This window comes from Lagenorhynchus albirostris, chromosome 19, assembly GCF_949774975.1.
Source record: "Lagenorhynchus albirostris chromosome 19, mLagAlb1.1, whole genome shotgun sequence".
NCBI lineage: Eukaryota > Metazoa > Chordata > Mammalia > Artiodactyla > Delphinidae > Lagenorhynchus > Lagenorhynchus albirostris.
Window position 1 is genome coordinate 12,131,894 of NC_083113.1, and position 18,887 is coordinate 12,150,780.

At 55.4% G+C, this 18,887-nt stretch overlaps 1 protein-coding gene across 6 annotated transcripts; it reads left to right on the top strand.

Moving 5' to 3' along the window:
• The first annotated feature begins 3,033 nt into the window (after positions 1-3,033).
• On the top strand, positions 3,034-18,322 carry KCNN4 (potassium calcium-activated channel subfamily N member 4). Of its 6 annotated transcripts, none has more exons than XM_060130375.1 (9): positions 3,034-3,241; positions 6,112-6,207; positions 7,451-7,881; positions 9,927-10,062; positions 12,647-12,757; positions 13,205-13,323; positions 13,658-13,727; positions 16,719-16,817; positions 18,230-18,322. In XM_060130375.1, the coding sequence occupies exons 1-9, from the start codon at positions 3,083-3,085 to the stop codon at positions 18,254-18,256; spliced, it is 1,248 nt and encodes a 415-aa protein (XP_059986358.1). In that variant the 5' UTR covers positions 3,034-3,082; the 3' UTR covers positions 18,257-18,322. The 6 variants fall into 6 exon arrangements, with proteins under 6 accessions (XP_059986358.1, XP_059986356.1, XP_059986357.1 ...); XM_060130373.1 differs by lacking the exons at positions 16,719-16,817; positions 18,230-18,322 and adding exons at positions 14,926-15,093; positions 15,405-15,542; XM_060130374.1 differs by lacking the exons at positions 16,719-16,817; positions 18,230-18,322 and adding an exon at positions 15,405-15,862.
• The last annotated feature ends 565 nt before the right edge of the window (positions 18,323-18,887 follow it).

An 18,887-nucleotide genomic window follows, 5' to 3' on the forward strand; every position in this document is an offset into this window, starting at 1 on the left:
CGCAGTCTGTGTGTCCCTGGCCTTTGGCCCCTGAGCTTAGAGAGGCCCAGAGACACAGAGCACTAGAGGCAGAGAGAGGATGAGACAGAAAAGAGAGCACAGGCAGAGATGGAGACAGAGTCAGAGAGCAACAGACAGAGACACAGATAGCGACGAACAAAGAGAGGGACAGGGACAGGTAGCGAGAGTGAAATAGAAAAGCAGCGGGATCATAGGATCTCACTTCTATGTGGAATCTAAAAAAAAAGGGTGCAAATGAACTTATTTACAAAACAGAAAGAGGCTCAGAGAGAGACACAGAAAACAAACTTATGGTTATCAAAGGGGAAAGGGTGGGAGGGATAAATTGGGAATTTGGGATTAACGGATACACACTACTGTATATAAAATAAACAACAAGGACCTACTGTATAGCACAGGGGACTACATTTAATATCTTGTAATAACCATAATGGAAAAGAATCTGAAAGAGAATATATATATTATATATACATATATATAACTGAATTACTTTGCTGTACATCCGAATCATTGTAAATCAACTATACTTCAATAAAAAAAAAGTTAAAAGCAGTGGGATGCAGGGATAGACACAGAGATAGAGATGCTGAGAGACATAGGGACACAAAGAGAGGCAGAGCCAGAGAGAGAAATGGAACCAGGGAAATGGACAGAGAGAGACAGAGCCAGAAGATACTTAGAACGGAAATAAAGGCATAAAGGAGAGGAAAGCAGAGACGGAGAAAGACAGTCGGAGAAAGAGATAAAGACGAACCGAAAGGCTTCCAGAGCGGGAGAGACCGAGACAGCAGTCTGAGGCAAGGCCTGGGGAAGCCGAGAGGGAGGGGAGGTGGGGGGGTTGTTGGTCAGGCTGCAGCCTGGCAATCCCCCGGCTGCAGCATCTCCTCCAAGCAGACAGGCATGTGTCTCCATCACTACCCCCACCGCGTCTCATCATGAGTGGGAATCACATGCGCACCATGGGGCCGGGCTCCAGCATAGGTTGTGTTTTTGTCACCGGGTGTGTCTGTGTGTGCGGTTTGGTGTCTCTGGGTGTGTCCATGTGGGTTGTGGTGGTGTGACGCCAAGCATGTCTGTGTGTGTCTCATTGCCCTGTGGCTGGAGGGACCATGTTCCTACATGGCATACAACTCAGGAGGGGAGAGGGGTTATGTCTGTGTGTTTCCCCAGAGAGTGGTGTCCATAGGGCCACACACCACACGGTGAGAGGGGTTTTGTGTCACCTCGCCAGTGAGTCCTGGTGTGTTGCTGGTGGAGGGTTTTGATCTGTGTCTAGATGTACGGTGTACAGACCCGTGCATAACTTCTGTGCTGCTGCATGTGGTCACATGCCGCATGGTTGCCACTCTGGGGGTCACCATGCATCAGTCTGCATCGCATTTGCTGTTCTCTTCCTTATGGGTGTTGTGTGTGTAAAGTTGTGTATCACTCAGTGATGTGACCCTGTGTCTCCTTCCAGGTGTGTGTCCATGTTGGGGCCTCTCTTTTCCCTGCCAAGAACACAGACTGGGGACCCACACGCACAGTGTTGTGTTTGCACAGCTGTGTATTACATTGTACCAGAGGGCGTCCCCCGGTGCTGTGTGTGGTGTCATTGCAGGCCTAAGTGATGGCTGTGTCAGTGGGTCACATCTACTGGTTCATGAGACAGTGTTTGTGCTGGGAAGTAGTGTTGCACGTGTTTTGTGTCATTGTGTCTTTGTGTATTCCACTGTATATGTTGTGTTTGTGTGGCCACCTGTGTTGGAGTGTATCATGTTCCAGGCTGTGTGTGGGTGTGGTTTATGGCGTCGGTCCCAGGCAATGGTGCACGTTTTACTCTGTTCACGGTGCTCTTGGGCATCAGGGTCCGTGTAGCCTGTGGCCAGCCCCCCTCCCCCGGGGGCACCATTCTTGGTTGTGTCCTGTGTGATGCACCAAAATGTCTTACACGGGGCATGTGCCGCTTGGGTTTCTGTGTGTGTCACTGTGCCTATAGGTCCGTTCCTACACGCATCCGTTCATGTTGTCCTCTGACTGCATATATGAATGGCATTGTGCACCGGGGTATATTGTCTGTCAGGGTGAATCCATGTGTGTTGCGAATCATTCTATGAGCATATGTGCTTGAGTCACCACGTGCCGTGACATACGTCAGTGTGCATTTCTCCACGTGCTGGGTGATTGGAGACTGCCATGGGTGTGTCCCTAAGTGCTGTGTGTCTGCACACGTCGTGTTTTGTTCCACAGGTGTGTGATGGCTGAGTGCTTTGTTCACACAGATATGTTGTGCGTGGCATTTGGGGATTGCGAGGTCAATACAGATTGTGTGTTTGTGGAACACCCGTATATGTTGTGTTTGTGTAGCTACGAATGGGCATCATCCTGTGTGAGGCGTCTGGGTATGGCTGTTTGTGTCAGAAGATGTCGTGCCAACTTTGATTGCAGTGTTTGTGCCTGCGTGTGGACAATATTTAAGTGGCCGTGTGTGCCACGGGGCGCTGCCTGCCTCACTAAGTGCCGGTGTGTGTCGCATCATGTGTGTGGTGTCCGGGTGTGGCTGAGAGTTTCAGAGCTTGTCGGGAGTTGTGAGTCACTCGTTGTAGGTTGTGTTGTATGCCCATGGGTGTTACAGGTTCTGTCTCCGGCCATGCCGTCCGTGTTTGAGGGTGTTATCACCCTGTGTTGCATGGTGTCCAGGTGTGGCTGAGTGTAGGTGTGTATTACACGCTGCAGACCGTTGTGTATGACAAAGCCCATTGTGTGTTGGTGTGTGTCTTAATCCATGTGGACACACGCCTCTTCCTTGCTCTGCCCCAAGACACACCCAGCCCCTCCTTAGCCTGAGAAGGGGGGTTGGGGAGCCTCCCCTCTGCCCAGGGGCCTCCCCAGCACCTCCCCGCCCTGCCCAGCAGTCACCACCCCCCAGAGGGCACAGGCTCTGCTGTGCCTCAAAGCAAGAGTCCAGAGCGAGGGAGCAGAGCAGGCCGGGGACCTGCAAGCCATAGTGGCTGCTCTTTGTGTGCTGCGAGGTGGGGGACTCTGGGCAGGAAGCTGGCTGAGCCCCAAGACCCCGGGGGCCATGGGCGGGGAGCTGGTGCCGGGCCTGGGGGCCCTGCGGCGGAGAAAGCATCTGCTGGAGCAGGAGAGGAGTCTGGCAGGCTGGGCACTGGCACTGGCAGGAATCGGCATCGGACTCATGGTCCTGCACGCGGAGATGCTATGGTTCGGGGGGTGCCTGGTGAGTGGAGGCTGGAGGGGCTGGAAGCTGAAACTGCTGGGTCTGAGGGAGGAGGGGCCTGGGGGCCAGGACTCTCGGGTCCTGAGTGAGTAGAGGCTGGAGACCCCTGGGTTTGAGAGTGGAGGGAGCTGAGGGCTGGACTCCTGGGACCTAGGGAGGTAAATGCTGGGGGCCCTCTCTGCAAAAGGAAGGGAAGAGGGGTCACAGAGTGTCAGTTTGAAGGTATTGCAATTAGACAGTTGGAGGTTCAGGAGCTCTGCTGGCCAGGAGGTGGCTGGTCAGATACTTGAGCAGATTAGGGGAGAGGTAACCCCAGGTTCAGTGAAGGGAGGGTGGGGAGAAAGGCTGACTTCTTCCAGTAGGCAGCAGCTCCTTGGTCCTTATCTAAACTCTAATGTTTGCACAGTATCTCAGAGGCAAAGGGCAGAGACCAAAAGAACTGGCTGGGTGGGGGGGTGGGAAAAGAAAACAAAGCACCGCCCCCCTCCCCCCCCATCTCCAACATTAAGAAGCTCAGCTTCCCCAGAATCTATGGGCTCTTTAGTCTGGGAAATAAGGGAGAGGTAGGTTTATGGTAGCCTGGACTCCTGGGTCCCAGGAGAGGAGAGGCTGGGGCCCGGGTTCCTTAGAGGGACTTAGAGCATTTTTAGGGGGAGAGGGGCTGACTTTGAGGATAGTGTGAGTGGGGAAGGAAAGAACAAGTGGGGCTAGGACAGGTCTGAGCAGGTCCCCAGCACACTCCAGCCCTGGTCCGGGCAGTGGTGGGGGCAGATGAAGGACACGGGTCAGAACTGGCGGCTTGAGGACGGGACAGAATTGCTCAACAGGAAAGGAGGGGTTGGAGATCTGTCTAGGGTAAGGGACGTGGAATTGGGCTGGTTGGAGGGCACTGATTGGAGGATTGAGTTGGGGGGATTTCTGGGGGACAACACTCAGGCTTGGATCTGGGGGTGGGAGAGGCAGACAGCTTTGAAGTGACCAGGAGCCACACGGACTGTCAGGGCAGGCTGGCTTCCTCTGGCCGGGTGGCCAGGCGAGGGCAGCGGGCACTGAGGGGGTGGGGCCGCTGAAGCCCATGCCAACAGGAAACATGGTCAGGCCGACCCGCCGCTCCCACACTTCAGCACCCCGCCCAGCAGGCGAGGTGAGGACAAGGGAGCCCTGGCAGATGGGAAGGGACAGGGGGTCTTTCCTACGCCACCCCATCCCTCCGCTGCCTCACCTCCAATTGCTTCCCTCTACCACCTGCCAGGCTGCTGCCTCCAGCACGGGGACTCTGGAATCTGCTGCAGCTCTCTGAGCCTCAGTTTCCCCAACTGGAAACCGGCGGTGAGGGTTGAAATACATGATCCGAAGGGTCCTCCTCGGCCCCCTTTCTATGACTGCCTTGACAACACCCGTGTCCCCTCCCCACCTCCATCGTAATCTAATAAACTCATTTTGCAGGGATCCAGACACCTGCTCGCCAGGAGGGAAGGGCTGGAGGAGAGGCAGGTGCCAGACCCCACCGATGCAGGGGAACGTGATAGAGATAGTGGGGTGGGAGAGGGAGGATGGTGAGAGGTACCGAGAGGCAGAGATACACAGAGAGACCGAGACAGAGAGAGACCAAGACAAAGATGCAGTAAGAGACGGAGTGGTACAGACAGAGAAGGGGGTCGGGGATTCGGGGCAAGAGGAATTGGAAAGGAGAGAGGACCACCAGAGAAGTGGATTGCAGAGTGGGGAGGAGGTTGGGTCTAGTGGGATGTTCTTTGGGACAAACTAAAGAGCGGGACAGGGAACTGGGGAGGCACAGGATGAAGGGGTGGGGAGGGCTAGGGACAACAGCACCATTGTTCGGGGAAGGGGGGCAGGTCCCATGGGGCAGGAAACTGGCCCTCTTCCCCTGCACAGAGGGGGGCCCTGGCCAGGTCAGGGGAGCTGGCAGTGTTTTAGGAGAAACAGGTGCTGAGCTCAGAGTGGGAGCCCAGGTGGCCCCTTCCCCCTGACACCACCTCCCAGGCAGGGATCCACACACATACCCCCTCCTAGGGAATCCAGCAGTCCCAGTCCCCTCTAAATCCCTTCCTCAAGAATTCTAGATTCCTCCAAGGTATTGCCACACAAAGACAGGGGAAAAAACTTCCTGTGGTTTCTGGAGGCCATGTGCTTCTGGGCAGCTCTGCCCTGGGCTGAGAGCCAGGAGAGAACGCAGGAGGTGGCAGAGGAGACACACGGGGCAGCAGGACTGGGGGGCCTTTCTCAGAGCTGGGGCTGGGGTCTTAGGAATCCAGCCCCCTGGATGAGGGCAGGGGAGGGTGTCACTCATTCCTTGGGGCCTGAGTGATAGTTTCTAGGCTCCTCAGGAACTGCGGAGGGCAGGCAGGGGGAGGGGAGGGACCTGAAGTTGCTTTCTAGGGCAGAGACCAGCTGGGTGGGAAGGGAAGGGGAGGGACCACTTTTTAGAAGCTAAATGTCTGTTTCTAGACACCCCCCCATACACACACACACACACACACACACACACACACACACACACAACTGAGGAACTATTATTGATGGGGACCAGTACAGGGGAATTAGGAAGGAATGTGAGTTTCAAGGTCTTCCCTCAGGGGTGTGGTCCTAGCAGAAGAGCTGAGGAGGAGGGTGAACACTGGCACCTGGACCAGGGCTGTCCCCTTGGGAAGGAAGAGGGCACTCTCCCTGGGGACCAGATGATGGCTTTGAGACTTCCCCAGACCTGAGGCATCAGGGGGAACTGGGCTGGGGGCTGGGGGTTAGGAGGCTAGGAAATTGGGACTGGAGAAGGGATGGCGGTTTGGGAAGAGTGCAGCGGGACTGAGGGAGGCCTAGGATCTCACCCCTCTCTCCCTCCCTCCGAACAGTGGGCGATCCACCTGTTCCTGGTTAAATGCATGATCAGCGTCTCCACGTTCTCGCTCCTTTCCCTTATTGTGGCCTTTCACGCCAAAGAGGTCCAGGTAGGCCCCCAGCCCCTTCCTAGCTCCCCTCAGCCCACCCCCACGCCCTGTCGGCTCACCCTTCCCACCTCCTGGGCTGAGTAATGAGCTTCCTCCACCCTGAGATACATCCACACCCTCATCCACCCGGAGGGGATGAACCACGGACAGACAGACAGCCCCCCCCCCAGCAGCCCTGACCTTCCTCCACCTGCTGCCCTGTCTCACCTTGCACACCTGTAGATGCTGAGAGTTCCCGCCCCCAGGCCTCTGTCCACTCTGTCCCAGGTTGCCTCACACAAGACACAGCCTCCCAGATCTCACTTTTCCATCCCTGAGTCCCTACCTGTTCCTGTCCCAACAACCCAAGATCCTAGCCATGTGCCCGCAGGTCCTTCCCCACTGCTGAGCTCCCCACCTCTGTGCCAACGACTCCACAGACCCAGAAGCCCTTCCCACCCGTATCCCCCCCTCCCATCTCATGTCTCAACCCACACTGGACTCTCCACCCCTTCCCCTCTCATCCCATCCCCCACATCCCCAGATCCTGTTTCCTTCCCCCCACACCTCTGCAGTATAAAATGAGGGTTATTGGTCGACTGCCCCTTGCAGTGCCTGGCACACAAGATGTGCTCAGTAAGAAGTACACATTATCATTAAAGCAGTCATTCGAATAGTTAAGTGGCCTGAGAGCCCTGGGCCTCAGTTTCTGCATCTATAAAATGGGGGTAAGAATATTTTCAATCTCACTGTCTTGTGAGCATTCGCTGAGTCACACACGTACAGAGGACAGCGCAATGCCTGGCACCTCCAAAGTGCCCTGTAAATGTTGGCCATTATCATTGCTAATGGGACGATGGCAATTACTACTGCGTCCCCAGAAACTGGAGTTAGGACACAGCTCTATGGATGTGGAATGTAAGTCCTTGGAGAGGCAGGGGTTTTGTTTCGTTTGTCTTGCCCACCCATATCCTCAATATATCTCAACATATGGAACAACGTCGGGCATACAACAGGCACTCAATAAGTGTTTCTGGGCTGGAAGTTCTGGAAGTGGGCTGAAACTAGGGGGAGAAGGTGGAGAGATGTCTTCCTCGGGTCCTGCCCTGCCCCTTCCCACCCTCCCGGGCCCCATGCCCTGCGCTATCTGCCTCCCTCTCCGGCCCCGCGGGCGCGCCCCCCTTATCTCCCCGCGCAGGCTGGGGGGCGGGCGCCTGACCTTCGTGTGACCCCCCTCCTTCTCCATCCGTTCCCCTCCCTGCAGCTGTTCATGACGGACAACGGGCTCCGGGACTGGCGCGTGGCGCTGACCGGGCGGCAGGCGGCGCAGATCGTGCTGGAGCTGGCTGTGTGCGCGCTGCACCCGGCGCCGGTGTGGCGCCCGCCGTGCGCGCAGATCTCGGGGTCCCCGCAGACGGCGGTCACGCAGTCCTGGCCGAGCTTCCTGGGCCAGGCGGAGGCGCTGCTGTCGCTGGCCATGCTGCTGCGCCTGTACCTGGTGCCCCGCGCCCTGCTCCTGCGCAGCGGCGTCCTGCTCAACGCCTCCTACCGCAGCATCGGCGCGCTCAACCAGGTCCGCTTCCGCCACTGGTTCGTGGCCAAGCTGTACATGAACACGCACCCCGGCCGCCTGCTGCTCTGCCTCACGCTTGGCCTCTGGCTCACCACCGCCTGGGTGCTGTCGGTGGCCGAGAGGTGAGGGTGCGCGGGGAGGGGAGGGCGGGAAGGGACGGTACCTGGAGCCTCTGGAGGAGACGCTTACAACCACCATCGCCCTGTACCGTGGTGCAGGTTGGGACTCCCTGGGACCAAGAAGTGGAGAAAGCCTATCGCCCCAAAGCCTTTCCTCCACCTGCAGTCTCCAGTCTCCCCAGACACACACACACACCATAGGAAGCCCTGCCCTTCCTGCTTCCAAATCTCTCCTGCCTCAGGTTTCCAGGCATCTGTTCAGTCTCAACACGCAGGCTCTGGGCCCTGGCCAAGGGTTGCACCTGCTTTGGAGGAAGGGGACGTCTCTTCCAAATTAGCACAGATGCACTGTAGGTGCTCCCAGTGACCCCCGGGCTGCGCCAGAAGGGAATTCCGTGCAGAGAATTGGTATGGGAATTCGAGACCCCCTGCTGGACTTTGACCTGATGCTGGAACTGTACCCCTCAGGGCCTCCACTTACCTTACAGATAAACAAATTGGGGGTAATCTTAGCCAGTGGTTCTCAAAGTGTGGTCTGGACCAGCAGCATCTCCTGGGAACTGGTTGCAAATCCAAACTCGCAGGCCCCACCCGGATCTGTGGAATCCAAAACTCTGGTGGGTTGGGCCCAGCAATCTTTTTTAACAGTTCACGCTGATGCTGGCTCAAATTTGAGAGCCTCTGGTTTCGTACATCTGTTAAAGGATTCTTGAGGGGAGATGGAGAATGGGAAGAACTGGCCTTAGATCTCTCCTCTCTGAGCCTCTGTTTCCGCATCTATAAAATGGGTATCAAAATCCACCATCTTTAAAGTCTCCCTGGCAATTCTAATCTTTCATGATTTTAAACTCATTCGTCTCACAGGATCTCAGTTTTCTCAGTTGGGAAATTGGTCAGGATCAGTAAATGATCCTCCCACCAATTTTCTCACCTGAAAAATGGGAGGATGGGGAGGGAGCCAAATTTCTAAATCTGTTTAAGGCACAAGTCCTCAAACTTGAATGTATTTTGGGATGAAGGGGTTGGAGCTTAACAGGGCAGATTCAGTCGCCACCTCCAGACACAATTTAGTGGGTTTGAGGCGTCTGGGGCCCTGGTGAGTGATGCTTTCCCTGCTTTGGCCTAACTGTGGGTCAAAGTTAGACAAATCCTGATTATCCATCCTTTCCATGGCTGGACCTAAATGTCCCCTCCTATGAAGTGAGGGGAAAAGAGGCAGAGTCTGCCAAGCCTTTTTATTTACTTTTTTAAAGTGCATTTATTTCCTTATTTTAAAGATTTATTATCTATTTTATTTTATTTACTCTTGGCTGTGTCGGGTCTTGGTTGCGGCATGCGGTATCTTTTGTTGCGGCGCGTGGGCTTCTCTCTAGTTGTGGTGCGCAGGTTTTCTCTTCTCTAGTTGTGGCATGCAGGCTCCAGGGCGCGTGGGCTCTGTGGTTTGCGGCACGCAGGCTCTGGTTGAGGTGCGCAAGCTCAGTAGTTGTGGTGTGCAGGCTTAGTTGCCCTGCGGCCTGTGGGATCTTAGCTCCCTGACCAGGGATTGAACCCATGTCCCCTGCACTGTAAGGTGGGTTCCTTACCACCGGACCACCAGGGAAGTCCCCCGTCAAGCCTGTTTAGAGTCCCACCTTTTTAGTCCTGATAGGGCCACCTCTGGGCCATAGAGCATCTTTGTGGAAGTTAGAAAAAGGTGCCCCTTCCTTTGAGTGGATGCAGCCCCCTGCCGGGTCTGACAAGTGGACTTCAGGCTGGGTGTCTGCCCCCCTCTCAACCGCTCAACCACACGCTCTGAATGTAGCAGCCCTGGTAGCCTAGCTGAAACCAAAAAGGCTTTGGAATTGGTCGGATCCAGGTTCAAATGCCACAGCCCAGAGTGGTTGAGCATCTTGCCCAGGTCACACAGCAAGGAGGAGGCCAGGCAGGCTCTCCAAAGCCCAGAACTTAACTGGCTTTTTCTGAGTCCTTCTTGCAACTGTGGGTGTATGTTAAGAAAGAGGGTATCAAACATCACAGGAACCCCAGAATTAACCCACTCTTCCCCACAGACAGACCGTTAATGCCACCGGGCACCTTTCAGACACACTGTGGCTCATCCCCATCACATTCCTGACCATCGGCTACGGGGACGTGGTGCCGGGTACCACATGGGGCAAGATTGTCTGCCTCTGCACTGGGGTCATGGTGAGTACACCCACTCAGGGACCCTGCCTTTATCCCACACTGCTCATCCCCTGGGCCCCAGGAAACCACAGAGCCAACTAAGGCACTCAGGGACACCCCCAAGAAACTCGGGTGTCTGGACCCCCACAGCCCCATTCCCTGTCCAGGACACAAACACTAGCTTCATTTCCTTTGAAAATCCAGGAATCCATCCCCTGAGTCCTTGCTCTCTCCAGAACCTAGGACCTCGTCCTCCTTGGGAACACAGGCCCCTGACTTCCCAGCCCCATTTCCTCCCAGATTCCAGGAGTCCAGTCCCAAGCCCCACCAAGACTCAGGTATCTTGCCCTCTCCACCCCCCTTTACCCTCTCAATCATCCAGGACTCAGGTACCTGGTTTCCCAGCTCTAGGCTCTTCCAGGACCCAGGAATCCAGTCTCCCAGCCTCCGTTAAAGCTATTTAGACATCAAGAGCATGCCTGTGGACTCAGGCTGCCTGGGTTCAAATCCTGCTTCTGCCCACTTCCTAGCTGGGAGTCAGCCACACAATCTTTCTGGGCCTCAATTTCCTCATCTGTAAAATGGGGATGCTGATACCAGCATACTCCTCACGGGGTTCCTGAGAAGACGAAATGAATTAAACCATGTAAAGGGTCTCAAACACAGAAACTGCTCAGTAACTGGGTCAGAGGGTGGCGATGCGGAAGCTGTTGTTGTAACTGGTTCCAGGCGTCCGGCTGCCCCTACCCCAGCTCTTGTGCCCTCAAGGATGAGGCAGAGGCTCCCCAAGCGCCAGACTCCAGCCTCCTCCCCAGGGTCGGCCTCCTCCTACATCTAGACATCTGCCCCCTTCCCCTCATAGACCCAGCACCCAATGCCTTGGCCTTCACCTCCCTGTGAGATCTGGCTCCCTTCACCCGCAGGAATTCAAGCCTCCAGCCCCAGCCCTGATTTGTCCCAGGAAAGACATGGTGAATCCCCCAGTCCTGGGTCCACAGGTGATGCATGGGGGGAAATGTGACAGCCCCCTTCCCTCCAGCAGTGGGTCTTTGTGACTAGGAGAGAGGGGCAGAGACTCAGCCAGGCACACACTCCCAAAGGGTCAGGGACCCTCAGGGCTGCCTGGGACCTCCTCCCTCATTTGACGAGGAGAAACAGAGATAAGGCGATTTGCACTCGAGCTCACGACCAACTCCTAGCTGAGAGGTTCCAAGGTACAATGAAATTATAACGGCTAACTTTTATTGGGCACATACTCTGTGCCAGTCTCTGCTCTAAAGGTGTCAGCTTACGGAATCCTCGGAGTAATACTGTGAGGGTGTGCGCATTTTACAGATAAGAAACTCAGACACTAAGAGATTAGATAACTTGCTCTGAAGCTGGGCTTGAAACCCAAGCAGTCCCAGAGCCAAGGTTTACAGCTAGTAATTATTCTGAGGGTCAAGAGTTGAAACATATGGGGTGGGGGAAGACTTCAGGAGATTCATTCTAACTCCAGGTGCTACAGAGCAGTTGGGATTTGTTGGGGCCTTGAAGGATCAGAGGCCTCGAGAAGGAAGGGAGAAGAGTGAGACCAAGGTGCTCAGGCAGGTGAGGGCTGAGTTGCCTGGGACGGGAGCTGGGCAGAGGAAGAAGAGCGGCCTGGACCTTGGAAGGCCTTGAGAGCTGCACTAAGAAGTCTGGGGCAGTGGGAGCCTAGAAGGAGATTAGGGTGAGGGCATCAGGGACATAACTGGATGTTCGATCTCCCTGGGGTCAGGGTGGAGTGAGGGAAAGGCTGGAGACTGTCCAGAAGGGAGAGGATGTGGCCAGAGCTGGGCAGAGGCTGTAGGGGTGGGGAGGAGGGGGAGGACACCCTCGCTGACCTGACGGCCCACTGGACCGTGGGGAGGAAAGGGTCCCGCAGGAGCCTGAGGTCTGCTCCTTGCCCAGAACCAGCCCTTCTCCCCAATCTCCAATCACACTTAACCAAAGAGAACGTGGGCTTCCCTGGTGGCGCAGTGGTTAAGAATCCACCTGCCAATGCAGGGGACACGGGTTCGAGCCCTGGTCCGGGAAGATCCCACATGCCACAGAGCAACTAAGCCTGTGAGCCACAACTACTGAGCCTGCGCTCTAGAGCCCCCGAGCCACAACTACTGAGCCCACGCGCCACAACTACTGAAGCCCGCGCACCTAGAGCCCGTGCTCTGCAACAAGAGAAGCCACAGCAATGAGAAGCCCGCGCACCATGACAAAGAGTAGTCCCCACTCGCCACAACTAGAGAAAGCCCGTGTGCAGCGACGAAGACCCAATGCAGCCAAAAATAAATAAAATAAAATAAATAAATTTCTTTTTTTAAAAAAAGAGAGAGAACATTGTGATGGTGTAAATACCACACCTAGGAGTTGGACTCGGACGCATGATTTTATGATCCCAGCTCCACCACTGGGAGCTGTGGGACCCTGACTCTCTCTGGGCCGGTTTGCTTGTCTGTCAGCTAGCGGTGGTGGTGCCTGCTGTCTGTGGCTGGTGGGAGGGCTCAAGGAGAGAGGGAGTTGGTGGCACACGGCTGGTCCTCAGATCCCCACGGGCCTTGTGTCATAGTGCCTGCTGTGCCCACAGGGGGTCTGCTGCACAGCCCTGCTGGTGGCCGTGGTGGCCCGGAAGCTGGAGTTTAATAAGGCAGAGAAGCACGTGCACAACTTCATGATGGATATTCAGTATACCAAAGAGGTGAGGGGGGCCTCCAGCACCCAGAGCACACCCCTTCCACAGCCCCAGGATCCAGGCCCCCGGCCCCTCCCGCCTCAGATCCAGGATCCAGGCCCCCGGCCCCTCCCCCCTCAGATCCAGGATCCAGGCCCCCGGCCCCTCCCGCCTCAGATCCAGGATCCAGGCCCCCGGCCCCTCCCGCCTCAGATCCAGGATCCAGGCCCCCGGCCCCTCCCGCCTCAGATCCAGGATCCAGGCCCCCAGCCCCTCCCCCCTCAGATCCAGGCTCCAGGCCCCCGGCCCCTCCCCCCTCAGATCCAGGATCCAGGCCCCCGGCCCCTCCCGCCTCAGATCCAGGATCCAGACCCCCGGCCCCTCCCCCCTCAGATCCAGGATCCAGACCCCGGGCCCCTCCTCCCAGAACCCTAGGAGGACTATCTCGCTTGACACTGTGAAACCCACCCCCAGATGAAGGAGTCGGCCGCCCGAGTGCTGCAAGAGTCCTGGATGTTCTACAAACATACACGCAGGAAGGACTCTGGAGGCGCCCGCAGGCACCAGCGCAGGCTGCTGGCCGCCATCAACAGGTGAGGACCTCTGTGCGTGCGCACGCCATGTCCAAGTCTCTTCCTCTCTGCAGGGTGCACGCGCACGCGCGTGTGTGTGTGTGTGTGTGTGTGTGTGTGTGACCAAGCATGAACGTGTGCCAGGTCAGGATGCCCATGTGTTGTCTCACTGAGCGGATGCCCACCTGGACCTCACAGTGACTCTGCGTGATGGTTTCGTTTACATGTCTCAGAGTGTCTGTGGGCCTGGGTGCCCGGGTCTCTATGTGGGAGGCGGGCTCATGGGTGCAGCCACCCCTTCTCATCCCACCTCTGAGCTAGGGCCACTCTGTCCCCCCCATTTTTTTACCCCCAGTTTCCGCCAGGTGCGGCTGAAACACAGAAAGCTCCGGGAAAAAGTGAACTCTATGGTGGACATCTCCAAGGTACTGGGATCCCATGAGAGGGGGTCTGGGAGAAGAGGGAGGTTGGGGGCAGCTGGTAGGCAGATCTGGCCCTGGAATAGGGAACGCAGGCATACACAGGCACTCACTAAAGGTTTGTGGCTGAACGAACGAATGAATGAATAAGTGAATGATGCAGTAGCGTTTCTCATGTGAGGTGCGGTTTCCTTTGAAACTTAAATAACTTGTACAAAGAACTCCAGTGTTCGATGTGAAATTATCTCCATTGTCAACTTACTTACATGTGGACGGATATAAAATTCCTTTCAACTATGACTCTTATACAACAATAAAACCAAAGCAAATTGACAAACCAAGTTCAGACACAAAGGGCAAAGCAATAAAATGCGAATTAACAGCACTGACACCGGACAGGTAGAAAACTCAATCTGTGTTGCTATTGTGAAGAGGGGGCCCAGGAGCGCTGGGCAGCCTTGCCTGGCCAAGGGCTGACTCAGCTTGCCCTCCTTCTCCTGGGTCCCCTTGATTCTGAAGTGCTCGAGTAGGTGACATCATGCACCCCGGCTTGGCTCACAGCACCTCTTGCTTATCCGGTAGCCTCTGCTTTTTTCTCATTAGTCCACGACAATTCAAACAGTGGCCCTTGGCCCCAATACCATGGTAAACACAGTCACAGATGCTGGCCCCTAAACTGCATGGTGGTGGCCTAAATCTGACGGAATTGGCAGGTCATGATTTCCAAGATTATCCACCCGGCCCAAAACACGGAAGTCAAGAGTTCTCATAGAAAGCTCACACACTCTCAAGGACGAAGCTGTGAATCCTAGTTTGAGAAGGCAGAGAAAGGGCTCTGTGCATTGTGAAGTCAGGCAGTCATCAATTACACAAAGATTTAAGTGAGCACCTACTAAGTTCTAGGGCCTCCCTGATCCAGGTGCTGCCTTGGGCGTGTCATTTAACTGCTCCAGGCCTGTTTCCTCAGCTCTTAAAAATAGAAACAGGATTCCCACTGCCCACACTTTTAGGAGAATTTTAAACTATAAAAAACACCGGGCCAAGTTGCTGGGCGGTGGCAGGTGGTTGATAAGGTACCTGATATTATTGAGGATAATCCTCCAAGGCCTGTAAGGACTTAGTAAATGCTGGTTCCGCTGCCTTACTCCACGGGGCAGGGAGAGTCTCCCCCAGCCGCCAATCCCTCTGACCTCTCTCTGCCCAGATGCACATGATCCTCTGTGACCTGCAGCTGGGTCTGAGCGCCTCACACCAGGCCCTGGAGAAGCAGATTGATGCGCTGGCAGGGAGGCTAGACACCCTGACCGAGCTGCTTAGCGCTGCCCTGGGTCCACGGCAGCTTCCAGAACCAAGCCAGGAGGCCACGTAGCTGGTAAGGGAGCTGGGACTTGGGCAGGAGAACATCCTGGAGGAAGGGTGCCTGTGGCCAGCACTCCATGTGACTAAGGGGGTGGGGGATGGGTGGCCTGGAGGTGAGGCCACCCTTTCTCTTCCGCTTTGGCTCTGTCTGGAGGGAGGGACTCCAAGTTCGGGGCTGGACCAGCCGCGAAGGAAACAGACGTTCCATCCCCCCTTCACAGACTCTCAGTACCCGCTCTCTCTTTCTTTGCTTGGTCTCTGTCTCTGTCTCTTCCTCTGGTGTCTGGCCTGCTTGTCTCTCCAGCTCTCTGTTTGTCTCCCCAGGACCCAGCCAGGAAGAACCAGGCTACTTTCCCCAGGATTGAGGTCAAGGACATTCTCTCTGCTACTCCTAACCCAGCCCCATGCATAAAGCCAGTTAAGCGTAAGGACCCAGGGGGGCCACACCTTGGGGTGGGTTGACTCCCTGATGGCTGCTGGCGGGGACACTAGCTGAAGGAGGGAGGCCGTGGCCCATCCCCACCGAGGCCCCAAACGGGAAAATGGTCACCCCTGTCCCACATACCCTGTGCCTGGGGACTGGGACTCCTGAATCCCAGAGGAGGAGGGGAGTGGGGGCCCAGAGTCCAAGATCCTGGACTGCATCAGTTACCCGCTGACCAGCACAGATGAAGGAACGAGGCCCGAGGCAGAAGGCAGAGCCCCCTGGCGGGAGATCGAGGAGGACGCCAATTCTCCAGAGCTGCAGAGAATTATCTGGTGGGGGAGAAGGTGGGACCTGGGGGGAGGGGTGAAGCTCACCAGTCTCTGCTCTTATACTTTGTAATAAATGTTAAACAAAGTCAGAAGAAGTTGCTGTTTCTTTCGAAACATATCCACACTCCAAACAGGCAGGTCAGCCAGTGGAACGCCCTTGCCCTGTCTGAACCTGTTTCCCCATCTATAACACAGAGGCCTCTAAGACGTATCCTCCCGGGTCTGTAGGCTGGGGAGTCCTCAACTCCCACCTGGCCCCAGCCCAGATCTGCGGCGAAGAGCAAGGACTTTCAATTCAGGCCCAGGAGCCCAGCCCCCCAGCCCCTCCTCCCTCAGACCGAGGAGTCCAGGCCCCCAGCCCTCCTCCCTCAGATTTGGATCAGGGTCCAAATCCTGGCTCTGCCAACCACTGGCTGTGTGACTTTGGGCAAGTGGCTTCACCTCTGAACATTTCACTTCACCTGTAAGATAGGGCCACCTTCCCATGGGTCAGCTGTGAAGATTAAAACTGGGAGTGCACAGAGGGTCAGGTATTTAGTAAGAACAAATACAGGCAAGAACTTAATCGTTTTATTAGTGCTACTGATTTTCAGACACAATGAATACGGGGCTGCCCTTTCTCTTTTTTCTACTGCCCTTTAACCCTCTCTACTCATATCCCACCAGAACCTAGATGAAAACTCACCTATCAGGAGACTAACAGGAACTCCAAACCATCCTATGTACTTGTTTCGTACCTGCTAGGGCTAAGACAGAAAAAGGAAAGGGGGCTGGCACTTACAGAGGTCCTCCTGTATGCCCAGCTCTGCGCTCCTGTTTTGTAAGTCACCACCACCAAAGTCACCACCACCACTGCCCGCCCCACTCCACCCCATTGTACAGATACAGAAACTGAGGTTTCAAGAGGAGCAGGGCCTAGAGGGCCTGGATTCACACCCAGCTCATCCCACTGCAGAGCCCTCCCTCTCTGCCCTGCTTGAGGTGAGTCAAAGACAGAGCAGCCTTGGACCCTGAACCTAGGTCTCGTTTCCCACAGCCGCTTCGTTCCACTTGCAGAGGCTGATTCATCCTCGCTTCCCTTGATTTGAGGGGAAGCCCAGGCTGCGAGTCATCCTTCTCTGCTGAGCTATCTTTGGATTTCCCTGCAAGTCCACAGCCAGCCTCCCCCTCAGCCCCAAGAGCTAAACTGGGGTTTGCACCACCCACTGCCGCAGACAGCCCTTCCTCTGGACACCAGCCCATCTGCGGGGAAGAGGAAACAGGAACATTTCCAACACCCTACCCCTGCAGTAAGCCCTCCTTAGTGATGCCAGATACCCTGCCGAACTCATTCCTCCAGGACCACCCTTTCCTAGTTGTACTTGGCTTCAGCGGGCAAACTCCTTCTTACTCCTCCTTTGGGCCCCTGCTTAGATGCCCCCTCCTCCAGGAAGCCCTCTCTGAAGCTCCCATAGCCCCACGAACCTGTCTCTATTACGATAATAATATTTATTGGGCAAAGCCCCAAGTTAAGTCCTTTATATAAATGATCTCACAAAATCTCTACAAAAGGAGACAAGGTGGTACTATTGGTCCCATTTTACAGATGAGGAAACTGAGGCACAGAGATTAAGAACCCTGCCCAAAGCCACAGCAAAGAGATGGGGGAGCTGGGATTTGACCCAGGTGGCCGGGCTCTGGAGCCCCAGCACTTAGCCAACCAGCCCATTCATTCGCTCAGAGATCCCTACACCCTATTTTAATTTTTACTCTGTTGCGTCTTCAATGTCTAGGGCCTGGCATATACCAGGCCTCAGTGAATATCACTGAATGAACACACTACCTGGGATGGCTGGAAGCTTCTCACCCTCTACCACATGTTGGTTTCTTCTGGGACAAGGGACGAACTGGTTATAAGGGGCTTTTGACTAAGAAACTAAGAGCACACGTGAGAGTGCTCCTGTTCTGAGTTATCTCAGATCTGCCCCCGCCGCCCTGCCCCCACTCTCCACTGTGGAGCTCAGGTCCTGACCTCTCCCTCCAGCAGTCTCTGCTCTCCCCCTCACACAATCAGCACTTCCTGAAGGCCCTGCACCAGGGGCAGGGCTGCAGGCATAAGTCAGAGGGTTCTGCCCCCAGAGGCTCAGTCTCATGGTGATTTTGGCAACTTCCCCCTCCTACTTCTGTTTTGCCTCCATGCCCACGAGAGGACTGGGTGGGGAAAAGTGGGTCCAGAGAGGGCTGGAGGGCTTACCAGGGTTAGAGAGCCAGTCAGGAGCTGGGGCCACCCCACCCCCCACCCCAACCATGCCCCAGACATGCCCTTCCTCTGCTCAAAATCCTTCCATGGTTCCCACCTGCCCTTCTCTCAAAGTCTGGCTCCTAGTCCTAGCTCATTTTTTCTCTTCTTGCAGGATCTTAGCTCCCTGACCAGGGATTGAACCCGCAACCCCTGCAATGGAAGCGCAGAGTCTTAACCACTGGACCACCAAGGAAGTCCCCACTCAATTTTCTTTCATTGAGATTTATTTTATTTATAAACAACACAAATTTTAAATGTGGCCTCAATAGATTTTTTACAAAAGAATTTACCTGAGCAACTACCACTCAGCTCAAGCTTGAAGTTTCTGGGCCCCTAAAAACTCTCACGTCCCTCCCGTCTTGATTCCTTTTGCCCAATTTTGAACTCTGAAAGGAACCCTGCTGCACACCCTGGTGTGTACCTGCTTCTTGGTACCAGCCAGGTGCACATTCGTTTTTACTACAGAATGGTGTTACTACGCACACAGGCCTCACCTGGGGGGGCTCTTCAGGCTCTGCACCCCCCTGCCCCTGCCTCTAGCCTCCCCATAACCTCCCTGTCATGGCTGCTAATGATTCTGCAGCCAATTCCAGTGTGTGAGGGTTTTTTTCCCCCATGCAAAGCAATTCTCAGACACCACAGTCGACTCAATCCTGACACTGTCTACCTGGAGACAGCGTCAGATTCCACAGGTTAAGGGTTCAGTCCTACAAGACTGCCCCCTACCCTCACCCCTTCAGATGCCAATTTCAAGTCCAGGCTGTCACCCA

Coding starts and splice junctions, on each gene's coding strand:
- KCNN4 (XM_060130373.1), top strand. CDS start 3,083: ATGGGCGGGGAGCTGGTGCCGGGCCTGGGGGCCCTGCGGCGGAGAAAG. Junction 3,242..6,111: donor TATGGTTCGGGGGGTGCCTG/GTGAGTGGAGGC, acceptor CCCTCCGAACAG/TGGGCGATCCACCTGTTCCT. Junction 13,324..13,657: donor CTGCTGGCCGCCATCAACAG/GTGAGGACCTCT, acceptor TTTTACCCCCAG/TTTCCGCCAGGTGCGGCTGA.